At 58.4% G+C, this 12,731-nt stretch overlaps 5 protein-coding genes across 6 annotated transcripts; 3 read left to right on the forward strand and 2 right to left on the reverse strand.

Moving 5' to 3' along the window:
- Nucleotides 1–1,981: 1,981 nt before the first annotated feature.
- Nucleotides 1,982–3,697, forward strand: JDV02_000534 (uncharacterized protein). Its single transcript, XM_047981354.1, has one exon. The coding sequence runs from the start codon at nucleotides 2,351–2,353 to the stop codon at nucleotides 3,659–3,661; it is 1,311 nt and encodes a 436-aa protein (XP_047837313.1). The 5' UTR covers nucleotides 1,982–2,350; the 3' UTR covers nucleotides 3,662–3,697.
- A 113-nt stretch (nucleotides 3,698–3,810) lies between these two features.
- JDV02_000535 (uncharacterized protein) lies at nucleotides 3,811–7,412 on the reverse strand. 2 transcript variants are annotated; one of them, XM_047981355.1, is made up of 2 exons: nucleotides 7,293–7,412; nucleotides 3,811–6,907 (listed from the first exon to the last, which is right to left on the reverse strand). In XM_047981355.1, exon 2 carries the CDS (start codon nucleotides 6,786–6,788, stop codon nucleotides 4,422–4,424), a length of 2,367 nt encoding a protein of 788 aa, XP_047837314.1. In that variant the 5' UTR covers nucleotides 6,789–6,907; nucleotides 7,293–7,412; the 3' UTR covers nucleotides 3,811–4,421. The 2 variants fall into 2 exon arrangements, with proteins under 2 accessions (XP_047837314.1, XP_047837315.1); XM_047981356.1 differs by having other exon boundaries at nucleotides 4,039–6,907; nucleotides 6,978–7,412.
- Nucleotides 7,413–8,352: 940 nt separating this feature from the next.
- Nucleotides 8,353–9,591, forward strand: JDV02_000536 (uncharacterized protein). The gene has a single exon (XM_047981357.1). It carries the CDS (start codon nucleotides 8,469–8,471, stop codon nucleotides 9,519–9,521), a length of 1,053 nt encoding a protein of 350 aa, XP_047837316.1. The 5' UTR covers nucleotides 8,353–8,468; the 3' UTR covers nucleotides 9,522–9,591.
- A 1,545-nt stretch (nucleotides 9,592–11,136) lies between these two features.
- JDV02_010830 (uncharacterized protein) lies at nucleotides 11,137–11,632 on the reverse strand. Its single transcript, XM_047992567.1, has one exon. The coding sequence runs from the start codon at nucleotides 11,616–11,618 to the stop codon at nucleotides 11,253–11,255; it is 366 nt and encodes a 121-aa protein (XP_047837317.1). The 5' UTR covers nucleotides 11,619–11,632; the 3' UTR covers nucleotides 11,137–11,252.
- Nucleotides 11,633–11,958: 326 nt separating this feature from the next.
- Nucleotides 11,959–12,288, forward strand: JDV02_000537 (uncharacterized protein; the record flags this gene model as incomplete). The annotated part of the gene is made up of 1 exon (XM_047981358.1): nucleotides 11,959–12,288. One exon carries the CDS (start codon nucleotides 11,959–11,961, stop codon nucleotides 12,286–12,288), a length of 330 nt encoding a protein of 109 aa, XP_047837318.1.
- Nucleotides 12,289–12,731: the final 443 nt, after the last annotated feature.

Below are 12,731 nucleotides of genomic sequence, written 5' to 3' on the forward strand. Positions count from 1 at the left end.
ACCCGGTCCAAACGTCCTCGTCACGAATTGATCTGGCGTTTCCGCGTAGACGCGTCGTGACGCGACGACGACAACATGAACCACCTCGGGATCGCGGGGTTGGAGAAGCGGGGGGGGGACTGGACTGACTGGGCCTCTCAGACAGGCCCCTTGGGGGGAAGGGGAAGAAGTTGAAATCTGCGTCAACTTTGCCGCTTCTTTTTTGAATCGGCGACACGGGTGCAAACGCGGCTTGTTCGAGACACGCAGGCAGTTGAGGCTGTTGCAAGCAAGCATCTCGGAGGCGGCTCCGAAGAGTGAAACCCAGACCAGACCAGACGAGACCAGACGGAAGGGGTGCGGAGTTGCTGGGACACACACGGAACCAATCCTCGAAAGATGCTACAGTCTACATAACTGAGTAGTTCTACGAAGTACTCCTACTACAAGTAGTAATTCGCGAGACACACTGTGGACACGCGCCGCGCCCCGATCCTGCAAGCATCATGCATGCATGTCTCTCCACACGCGGCTCTGCCAGGAGTACATCAGCACAGCCAAACAGCCTCTAGTACAACTTACAGTGGGTGTAACCTGTCAAAACTCGTCGACTGTCGTCTGTCACACCATCATGTGCTCTCCACCTCGTCCCTCTCAGGCTCGTCAAAAATGGGCACCTCGCCCTCTGTAACTCTCGTGTTGCACCGCCACCGCGACGTCTGCTCCATCCATCCACTCAGCAGCAGCAGCAGCAGCACCATCCATCGGCTGTCAGGCGGCCGTCAAACAGCGCGAGCCACCACCGGCCGATTACTACTGCTGCTGCTGCTGTTCCGATCGCCCGCCCGCCCGCCTGCCCGCCTGTGCGCCCCCCCCCCCCCGAGATCTTGAACACGCCACTGCATGTCTCAGCACCCTGCCGGCGGCGATATATGGGGAACCGTGCATTTCTTGGGTGTGTGTGTACGAGGATCGAATTTTTGTTTTTCCCCCACACCGACAAGCAAAGCGTGTAAGTCGGCAGCAGCAGCAGCAAGGACCAGGAAAAAGGTGGTCGCATGCCTGCCGATCGTCCCTGCAGCACGAGTTGCATCTCGGCAGTCAGTCATCAGTCAAAGCTGAGCCCATCCCCAGCCAACGGCATGGCCGAGTCATGCGGCAAGGGCATCAAAGGAAGAGAGAGAAAGAAAAGAAAAAAAAAACTTTAACCATGAGCGCCTTTTCTTCGGGGAAAGCGAGAATACGTAGAGACTTTGAGACGCATGCCCGCCCCTGCCTCCAACCACCCCCCACTAGCTTCCCACCTCCCTTGCAGCGGCCAACGTGCTTCTCCTCCCTCTGCATCTGCACCCCTTCTTCCTACACACAAAAAACTGCATCCCCTACTCTGCGTACTACGAGTCAACTCGCCCTTTTCGCAACCCTTGGGAACAGCTTTCGCCTCCAAGTCTCCATGCGAGAGCCACTATCACGACGGCCTGTCCTAGAAATCGATATGCAGGAGGCTCGTGGCTTGTCAAGGACGAGCGGCGCCCCTGCTGCTCGTTGCCCTCCCCCTCCCTTTCCTACCGCAACACCATGCGGCCGGCAGAAAAGTCCTCGTGGAAGAGGCGCTGCGCATGCGGTAGCCGTCGTTCTCTTGCCACCTGACTACGTACCCCCCATGGCGTCATTATCTCGCGGTTCTTGCAACCTGCCCGGGAGGAAGAGGGGGGGTGGTTCCCCCTCCTTGCTTTTTGCCTATGAGGCTCACGGTAGGGACTGCCTCGTGATGATGAGCCGATGCTGCAGTATGGTCCCCGCCGACGGTCCCGCGTTGCATACCAACCACCAAGCTTCCAGGCGCTGAGCCTCTGACCAGAATGCGCGAGACAGCCTTCACACGCCACCTTGATTGACCTGCACAGGTGTGCGCGGGACGCAGGCTCTTCCCCTCCCCACTGGAATGCCCTAGACGGACGAAGAGAGGATCGTAAGGGGTGCGAGGGATACGTAGAGAGACGGGGGGGAGGCTTGGGGAGGCTGTACAGTCAGTCAGTCAACACACTCCTCCTCCTTCTCGTATCGCGAGGCGGGAGCCGATGCCCCACGCCCATGTCTTAAACACAGTCGGGGAGCTGGGACGTGTAACGAGCGAGGGCTGGGTCTTGTTTTGAGTCGCCTGGTCGTATAACATACGCCCCCCTTCTATTTTCCATTTCTACTCTTCTCGTCCGTCCGTCAAGCAGTTGCCGCTTCTCGCGCTCTTCACCACCATCCCCCCGCTGCCGAAGCCCCGGCCTGCTTTCGCAAACGAGCAACGTGGGAGCATAGGTGACCGCGACCAGACTATAGCAACGCCAGCAAGCAGGCAAGCCGACCGCCGCCCATCATGATGGACCACGCAAGCAAGCTGGCAGATCTCACCCTCCCCATCTCCAAGTTCTACCAACCCGTCGCCAACTACTCCTACCCTCGCAACGAGCATGCCGCGGGAGGAGGTCGCTGCAGCGCCAGCAGCAGGCCTTCGACAGCCAGGTCGGAGAGGACGTCACTCGGGTCCGAGGGCTCGGCGCCTGGTCTCATCGATGACCGTACCGACTCTGAGGTGTCCCTGGACGACGACTACCAGTGGCATGCCAACATGTCGGAGCCGTGGGAGAACTTTTGGCCTCGAGATACCACCACCACCATGACGACCACGACGACGATGACGACGGTAATGAAGAAGAAGCCCCTGGAGGAGCCCACGATCCACCCCAAGAAGCAGTATCCCGCCTTGGTACCGCCGCCCCGCGACCCTCGGAGACGTCAGCCGTCTCCGAGCAGAGGCTGCCCGGCATGGCCGCTCCCCGAGGGCTCGTCTCGAGAGCGAAGCAGGAAGCCTGCGGCCACTTACACGGCCTCCCCGAAGCAGAGGGCGCCCATCACCTACAGCGCATTTCCGAAGCCACCACCAAAGAGTCCTTCCACTACGCCGTGTGTGAGTCGTCAGGCAGGGCCCATCTTGAAGCCGGCCTCGCGGCCTGCTCTGCGGCCGGTCCGCCCCCCGCGTCCGGACGATGAGCTCCTCATCGACTGCGTCCAGCCTCCTGCCTCGGCCCCGGCCATCATCACTTCATGCCCTCCCACGGGCCGCAACTCGCCGCGACAAGACTCTCCCATGTCACCCACCATGGACTGGTCACCCGTCGTGCAACGGCAGACCAGGTCACTCGACGAGGGCAACAACCGACCCCTGACGGCAAATGCATGCGTCTACTCCCCCGACGCCTTCCCCACACGCCCACCGCTCTCTCCCTGCCGTCAAGCCCCCAACAAAGCACGCACGCCACGACAATTCAAGTCCATGGCGCAACTCGTTGCGAAGCCCCTTCCCCCGCTCCCGGTGGCGTCGACACGGCCGCCGCTGGTCGAGCCTCACTCCGTCTTCGAAGACGACTCGTCCGACGACGACTGCGAGAGGGAGAACCGCAGGTCCCTCTTCCGCTTCCACAAGCGCTCCGACAGCGACCAGCGCCAGACGTCCAAGGCCCCATCAGCGTCGCTGGTCGCGCCGGGCAGGCGCCGGGCGCGTGCCCTCACAGCCCCGTCGTCGCCCACGCGGCACCAGCCCGGCCGCTCGTGCAAGCAGGAAACGCCCAGCTGGAAGAGGCAGGGCCCAGAGGTCTTTGGCCGCATGCTCGGACGGAGGAGCAGATAGTTTTTTTTTTTGTTCTACCGACAATGACGCCCATGACCTCTATCACGCGAGAGAGAGAGAGAGAGACGTTGCTTAGACGGGTTTCACAAGGGCACTGCATCTCGAGGCGCATAATTCTTGGGAGCATCATATCCATTATGGGAAAAGATTCATGATCATGAGGGAGTAGTACAATACGATGACTTCTTACAACTTGAAAGCGTACGTCTGAGGAAGTAGAGGCTCACCTCTTGATGTTGGCCATGACATGCTCACTTTGGCGTGGTTGGAGACATACCTATGAAGTACTGGGTATGTGCCTCGCTCGGGAGTCCCATAAACGACTGTTTACACCCGCGGCGCACAATCCAGAAGCTCAACTAGGCGGCGATTTTTTGCACAGAAGACATCTCTCTTTGTTCTCTATGCGCCACGCCCGATCTAGTTGAAACAACCTCCACCATTGGCGCAAAGCTACCTATCCACCCCAGCTTCGTCTCCGAAATGTAGCTCGCTTACACGCGTCCACCGCCTCCGCCTCTACCTCTGCTATGATTCGCGTTACCCATTCCAGTCATTTCCTTCATACACCACGAACATGGTCAACACTGACTGGCCCGTGGACAAATACATAAATCGTCGAGATCGTACGATTCTCATGTTCCATTCCCTTGCGATCGTGATACTTTTTTAAGAAAAAGGCGGGCATCGCCATGCTCGAGGCCCACAAACGCCATGCTCAAAACCCAAATAAATCCCAACTTCGCCGTCACACGCCCCCCTACACTACATCCCTCGCCAAGCGGTTTCCCTTCTCCGTGAACCTTCTCAGGCGCCTCACACTCAGGCCCTGCTCGTCCCTCCCTGGCAGGAGGCCGAAGAACCACACGCTCTCTTCGCGAGGATCGTCTCGCCCCGCGCCTAGACGCACCTCGAGGTCGCGATGTGAGCGCACAGCGCGGAAGGCCGCATCCTGAACGAGCTCATCGGCAGAGCATAGAGCCAAGACACCAGCCGGCGAACTAACTGAGTGGGGCAGCATGAACTGCCTCCGGCGGGGCACCAGCAGCAGGAGACAGACGACGTAGAGAATGAGGAATGCGAGCAAAACACCGAGCACTGGCATGCTCGGATACATCCGGACCGACTCATCGTCCGCCGTTAGGGCCATGAACAATCCGCCCGCGAGGACTGGTATGAAAACAAACAACACCCACATGAGCGACGTTACTGCCACCCGCCAGTGTCCGTTGGACAGCGCTCTCCAGGTCGCCTGCAGGGGAAGGCATGCCGCGTAGTCCGCCAAGATAGATCGCCGCGCGACGGCTCCCTCCAGCTTGATCATTTCTGCCCATGGTTGTACGATCCGCAGTGACTGGTCCAGACTTTGGAACAAGAGCCACAGGGCCATTCCCAGAAGCGACGGGATGAAGCCGTAGACAAAGTTTGCTGGCGAGAACGCGGCTTCATCGGGCCTTGCGGAGAGCTTCGGTGCGAATCCGCCGTCCAGTCGGGTTTGGGGCAGGAATGAGACGATGAGCAGTGCCACCAGCAGCAGCCACGTCGTGACGACCAACACGATCAAGGGTGCGTCTCGCAAACACCATGGGAGGTAGTTGCCGCCACCCATGCCCAAGCTGGGCAAGTCGTGTGAGCCGATGGACGCGTCAAAACTCCCTCGCTTGACTCGCTCGTCGTGAATATCGGGTCCGTGTGTTGGAGACGCGGCTGAGGTTCCAATGGAGTGCCAGATTCCCGAACTCAGTGTGTCCTCGGTCTTCCAATACCCAAGCCGGTCAAACCATCTGTCACTCAACTGTGCCTTGAAGTCGCCGTCGGGCCCATTGAGAGCGCGCTTCTTGTAGCTGCTCATGGTGTTGGTCCGATTCACCAAGGGGATGAGGTCTGCGATGGACCGGACGTCCCACCTCAAGCCCGTCCACTGCTTGAACCAAAAGGCCATCAAGAAATTGGTGGCAACGAGAAGGAAGGCGTACAGGCCGACCAACGCCCACACGACGCCTGTTGATGGCGTCCATCTCCATTCGTTTCCTACATATACACATGTGAAGGCCACGCTCTGCAACGGGACCGTGAAAATGGCAACCCAAGTTGCCAGATCAAAAACCATCAGCTGCCATGGACCGACTAGCTGCGGCAGCAAGAATGAGGTTGGGTATAAGTTTTGAAACATTGCGAGGTACCGCTCACGGGGGTCCTCCTTCGCCATGGTCGTAAAAGGGAGAATTCGAAGAGACGCCGAAACAATGCTCTGCGCGTAAATGAGAATGATCGCGGCAAGCAACTGAGGCAGAATGCGAAACACAAAGTATTGTCCAGAATAAATGGTTCCGGGGTATGGCGCCAAGCCGACGCGCTGGGCCGAAAATCGATCGGAGAATATGAGTGCCGCGATCATCAAGAGGCATAAGATCATGAGAATCATCATAGAGAAAGGCCGCAAAATGCGTGGCTTGTAAGTCAGTGGAGGGTACGTCCGCCCACGGGGGTCAATGGCCTCCAACGCGAACTTGTCCACTGCAATCCAGTAGTCTGAAGTTGTAGGGAACCCATCTAATGAGGGCGCCGGCGGCGATGCGGGTTCTGCGGGTGCAGCGGTCGGGATCACGGTTGCCAAGTTCGGGCCAAACCGTGGCACACCAACGTGTCGCGGCTCTTTGATGTTGCGCGAGTAGTTGTACATGGGCGGCGGTTGGGTCACGGCCGCAAAGGCCAACTCTTCGTCTGGTATTCTCCGGGGTATGTCTGAAAGGTATGGCTGTCTTCCAGATGTGGGTGCGGAAACGTGCTGAGTGGAGGTCCCCCCCCTCTCCCGTGTAAGTGCCTCAAGGGCATATTGTATGTACGGAGTATCGTCAACGCCGGGTGTGACCTTCCCCGCGGCAATTGTGAGTTCGTCCTTGAGGCTGTTGCCCATCCGGGCTGCATTGTCGGCCGCGAACATAGCTAGCTGTGTCTCGTCGAAGCGCACGGTAGAGCTGGGGGCGATGCTGGCAGCATCGGCTGGGCCGGGCTGTTGCGCGGAGACAGAGGGCAGCGGTCCTTCAGGCCCGTATACCTCCGGGCTCGGCGCAGACAGCGACTTAGGCGAAGGTTTCGCGGGGATGACCGTCGGTGGAGGCGACATGGACTCGCTCGGTGAGGTCAGTTGCGCCACGCTGCCTTGAGGCTCATGGTGGAGGCGACCGTTAGATGGCGGAGCGTCTGGTGTTGAATGACGCCGTGCCTCCTGCGGCTGTTGTCGATCTAATTTAGGTATTAGTCTCTTTCACCTGGACCATCGAAGTAAAAGGTCGCGGGCGTCATCTCAACGTACGGGGACGAGGCGTTTCCACATGTTCAGCCATGGTATCATCAGAGTTCATACTGGCAGCATTCCAATCCACCCACTTGGATAGAATTGGGGCCAATTGGTCGTGCGGGAAATTCAATGCAAGAAGGAGACTCGGTATGCAGAGGCGCAAACAAGAAATATGGCTGACGGCAAGCATAGAGAAGGCTGGGAGACATCAAGAGCAGCTTCCCGTGTGTTAGGCGCCGGGCTGGTGACCAGCCACCTGGGCCCCACCACGATGGCGGGTGCAGCCGCCTGAATCACTGCCTGCGAACAAGGGACACAGAATCCACTTACACAAGGACAATGACGACTGAATAGGACACGAAGGATGACGCCGAAACGGGATTCGAGCTGTCGGGGGAGATATTCGTCTCGAGATGCTCAAGAGACGAGGGGAGACGGTGAAGAGATGAGAGGCGCTGGAAAAATGGTCGGCGCCTCAGCAGGAAGCTCATGCAGGTGCGCTGGTCGGGCGCTCCTGCATTGTGCCTCTCACAAGTCACAACGGCGTGGCGGCGCATTGAGGTGGACCCGCTTTTTCTGGGAGGCTGGGGATCTGGTCGGCTACGTCTCGAGTTGCAACACCAAAAAGCATGTACTACTGCCGCGGTGCACAGAGGCACATGCATTTGGTTTACACTCACAAAAAGGCGCAAGCGCCCGTGCTTCGTCACCAGGGTTGGCGCAAAGAAAATTTTCAGACGATGAGAGACATGCTTCGGGTCCGAGCCACCCTTGCAGGAGCCTGAGCGGATGCAGGGAGCTCACGTAAACTAAAGTAGCTACGAGCACAGGGCGACGAGTCGGAGCTGTGCCGGTGAGCTCCAACTATCGTCTCCCGAATCGGGCGTTGTGTTCGCGGAGGTACCTCCGTACTCGTGCAGTTTCTATGCGGGAGCATCATGATTCAACAAGCTCCTCATCGGCAATAAGAGTTTTCCCGCCATTGTTCCTATGTGTGTTTGAATGAAACGGGAATGTATTGTCGCGGAGCCATTGAGAAGAATAGCAGCCCAATTGAGAGCAATGTGCAGTTTACTATAGTAGGTATCCTTCCTGGATATTGTAGACTCTGTCCCAGAATTCAGAATTCCCCTGACCAGAGAGGAAAATTAAATCACGTGATCTGGGTAGTGGCGGCCAGTCTCGTTTCCTTTTAGAGGTGGATAAAATAAAACGAGAGTTTGGCGGATTTTTGTCGCCCGCCCCTGACTTGTCAGCATTGTGTAAGAACTAATCGACCGGAGGCCCCAGATCTGTCAGGCTATCGAGCCGCCGATGCCCAGCAGCCTTGCCCGATGCGGCGGCGTAATGCTGAAGAATGCTTTGGTCATGGTAGCACAACAACCGGAAGATTCAAGTATAGACTGGTTGTCCGACGTGATTGTTACTTGAACATCCACCAATCGACATTTCTATTATAGCAAGAATCTTCGTCTTGGTTCCAGATAAACGGCACGACGTCTATATATGTCTCGCTTCGGTCTCGCCACTGCGATTTTGCTTGCTTCGATTTCCATACTGTACACCCTTACACCAGAGCACATATCGTACCTCACCAAAAGTAACATCAGCAGCCTGTTGAACTTCACCAACACGCCCTTCATAAACAGCAAAGCACAGAAACCAGATCAGCAACCTATGCTCAAGTCCGCTGCCAACATGTCCAAGTCTGCACTCCGCCAGGCAAAGATCACGCCCCACCGGTCCAGCGCCCGCGGGCACGCCGACCATGGCTGGCTCAACACATACCACAGTTTCTCCTTCGCCAGCTGGTACAACCCAGACTTCACCAAATTTGGCAGCCTGCGGGTCCTCAACGAGGACCGCGTCAAGGCCAACTCTGGCTTTCCGACGCATCCGCATGGCGACTTTGAGATCTTTAGCTACATCTTGTCTGGCGAGCTGACGCACCGCGACTCCATGCTCGCCAAGGGCAAGGAGGGCGGCCAGTCGGACAAGTTCTACCGCATGCACCGCGGCGACGTGCAGTTCACGACCGGCGGCACGGGTATCGCGCACTCAGAGTTCAATGAGCACAAGTCGGACCCGGTGCACTTTCTGCAGATTTGGGCCATTCCCTGGAAGCGCGGCCTGACGCCACGCTACCACACAAGGCATTTCGAGGAGGAGGACAAGCGCAACGGCTTCGTAACGATCCTGAGCCCGCTCAAGGGCGGCGAGGACGCTACGGCTCAGCAGGAGAAGGACGCCGAGCCGGTCATCCCTGGTTCCATCCCCATCCACGCCGACTTCGCCATGGGGGCGGGGCTCATCGCGCCGAGCGCGAACTTCGAGTGGACAGTCGGCGCGACGGCGACTCAGGCGGCCAAGCGTAAGGTCTATGTGCACGTGTGCATGACGAAGAACGGCAAGGCAAAGATTCGCCTGGATGGACGTGAGGATGCTGAGCTTGCCGAGGGCGACGGCGCCTTCATCGAGGGGGTGAACGCCGGGGACAAGTTGGCAGTGGAAAGCATTGGAGAGGCCGAGGCCGAGGTCGTCGTTTTGGACACGGCGTAAGCTAGGAATTGCGGGAGGGTTAAAATGTACATTCTTAGGCAAATTGTAGCGCAATGAAGCAAAACATGGCAAACAGGATGGTCTCGGATGGTCAGACACATGTGATTAAGCGAATGAACGTTAGACCCTAAACTTGATGACGCAGGCCTTGCACTAAAAATGTGCTTTGTAGCTCATCAGAGAGGGCGTGTGCCATGAGGCCGTCGTCGTGAGGGATGTGCAAAAAAGCAAAAAAAGAATCTGAGGAGCACCCGATTCGAACGGATAACCTTCAGGAAATTCCAAGTCTGGAATCTGACTGCTTGTGAGTTAGTGGATAGAACTCGTTGGTTGAGTTGTTGTGTGTGAACATACCGCGCTACCGTTGCGCCAGCCCCCCATTTGTTGAGGTCAGCCCAGCTATTTGCTTTTATACACTCTCACCTGCAAATTTTGCATTGCCCCACAACACCGCGCCAATAGGATGGCTGTATGAGCGGCAGGACAGTGGCCCTACCCTAGACGGTGGTTGTCGTATCGGCTGGCTGTCCGGTGACTGTTCTCATCGAAATCGAAGGTTCTTGATCTGTGATGGACGAGTATGTATTCGTGGCTGTGTCTGGTGGAGATGATGGAAGCTTTTTTGGACGTCGCAAAGCTTGGTACGCTCATGGGGTTGAATTTGGCAGCGGGCAGCTTTTGTCGTGAATTTCCGATGAGTCAAGCGTACGAAGTACTGGGGGGCCTGGTTGTCCGCTTATCAAGGTCACTACCGGCGAGAAGGATCACAACAGCTTGGCGCTCAGACTGGGCCATTGATCTCGGAAGTGTCTGGGTTGCCTTGGGCGATGTCGAGTGAGTGATGGCCCCCCCGTGTAACATTCGACCACCGGTTGCGCAGGCTTCTGGCAAGATGGACGCTCACCATGTCAGTATGAGCAGAGCTTCCCAGCTAGACACCGAGAAAGGTACCCAACCAGTTGGCGGGGCGCAGTCTGTCGCCACAAGCATCTTATTGGCCGCAGCTTGGTCGGCCGGCTCTTCGGCTCCAGGGCCGACCCGTCGCCGCCGCCGCCTTCCAACACAATAGTGTCGAGTACAGTCCCGAACAGGGGCTTGAGGGGCTTCACGGGGTCTAAGTCGGAGGCAGGAACGATAATAGAGACTTCTTCCTCGTAAAGGAAGTATCTGGAGTTGCTGCGCACCACGGCTTCGCTCTCGGTAGCTGCATGTAATCCGCTCTTTATGGGCTTTGCAGCGCTGCCCTGTCTTCCCAATTCGTCTGGTTAGATCAATGAGTGGTGCCAGCTTGCGGGGCACATGGAGCCGGTTGTGCACGGAGCGCGGAGTATGATGCACTGCAGTGGACAGCCTGGCACTACTGCTACCCCCCGTACTTTCGGAGGAGCCACCTGAGCGCCGCGGGACCGGGGTTCTGGAGAGTGGCCGCGCTGGCGCGTTAATTACCGCGACGTAGTGCGATTGCGCGCGTTGCCTGCGGTCTCAGATGCAGGCGGCCTGCGTGGGTAGCCAGGGGCATACGACCGATTTATTTTCTAAATTTTTATTCTGGTATTATTTGTTTGTCCGGCTTGATGCGAGAACAAAGTCCATTGGGGCCCGACAAAAGACCAAGCGCCGCACAGTGGGCTGCACACAGCGCAGGCCGTGGCCTGCACAAGCCCTGCCGACAACCCCTCTTGACCACGCTGGCTCACCTACCAGAACGACCTTGAATTTCGAAGCATCGGATCAGCCGCGGGGCCTGCAGATCGGCGTCGCCCCCAACCCGGCAGGCCGGGTGCGCCCAAGAAAAAAAAGTTGGGTGACGGACTGGCTGGCAACCTTGACCTCGGGCCCTGGTCTGGCGCAAGGCGAGCGATGGATGGGATGGCTTGATGCGTTGTCCAGCCCGGCACTAACCTGAACTTGGGCTGTGGTCCAGCTCGGGTACCTGGAGGGGCCTGGCCAGCAACAGCCGCGCCCTGTCCTGAACCTCCCAGACTGGGCTCTCTCTCTTTCATCCGCTCCTCGTCTTCCTCCCGTATCATCTCTTTCGTTCGCCGCCCGCCCAACCTCCTGTGACCATGTCACAGCCTGGGGCGTCGTAGACGGCATTGCCCTTTTGCTTGCCCGGGCCATGGTCGCCGTCGAGCCTTCAATTGTCTGAGCCGAGCCAATTGATGCGCCTGCCGCCTCGCCTCGCCTCTCCTCGCCTTGCGTTCGCCCCGCTGCGCGACTGCGTCGTCGTCATTGGGACGGGAGGGAGCCGTGGTGGTGCTGCTGGTGGCAGCAGCAGCAGCAAGCAGCACACGTTGCCGTGGTGCTCATGCGACGTTGAGCGCCTCAGCCTCGACCAGCCCGACGTGCATGCGTGCGTGCGTGCTGCAACGACGACAGCGGCGCTTCCAGCCCGCGAAATACCAAGGTCGCCAGCGCCGTTGCTTTTGCCACGTGCATGACCGACGACAAGGCTGGGCAATCAATTGCGCAGTGCATTGAGGCTGTCTGTTGGCGGATGCTGGTGGTGGTGGTGGTGGTGGTGCTTGCGCAGCTCTCCAGCCCCCCGTTTTCTAGGCCTTTCCTGCCACCACATTTTGACATCACCAGGGTCCGGTGCACACTCTCTCCTCGACCCTCTGGGCACGGGACGTTTCTGTTTCACCCATTGTTTGCGCCGCCAGCGTTTATTCTCGGTCCCACGTCCTGCGTCTCCGTATTTCGGGCGAATTTGGGTCTCTGGGGTTGCACCAATTCCTTCCCTCCGTCTCCTCTCTCCTGCGCCTAGCCAGCCATACCAGCAGCTCCCGACCACCTCGTCGACAACCACCACCACCTCAACCTTGTCTTGACCTCACGACTTTCCCATCACCGCACACGTCACCGCCAGCGTTGCTCTGGTGGTGAATTCGCCCGCTTTCGCCTTGTCTCCCTCACACCCGACCCCTGTCGGCGCAGGCGTCTCTTCCCAGCCACATACTTTTGCTCCCCACGACGTCCACGACATCCACGAGCCTACGTCCCACTCTGGGCAACGCCAGCAGCCGACGCCGCTGTTCCAGCAAGAAACCACTCCAGATCCTGCCGAGAGACTCTCTAGCCCCTCGTCTTCGGTCCAGCGTCAGCTCCGCCGCACGCCCCGGCTCATTGCCAACCCAGGCCCTGAGCCACGACGGGTGCACATTGCTGCCGCCTCTGTCGGCTTCTCGCCCAGTGCTCCTTCTTCTGAGC

The sequence above is a fragment of the Purpureocillium takamizusanense genome, chromosome 1, assembly GCF_022605165.1.
Source record: "Purpureocillium takamizusanense chromosome 1, complete sequence".
In the NCBI taxonomy this organism is placed as follows: domain Eukaryota; kingdom Fungi; phylum Ascomycota; class Sordariomycetes; order Hypocreales; family Ophiocordycipitaceae; genus Purpureocillium; species Purpureocillium takamizusanense.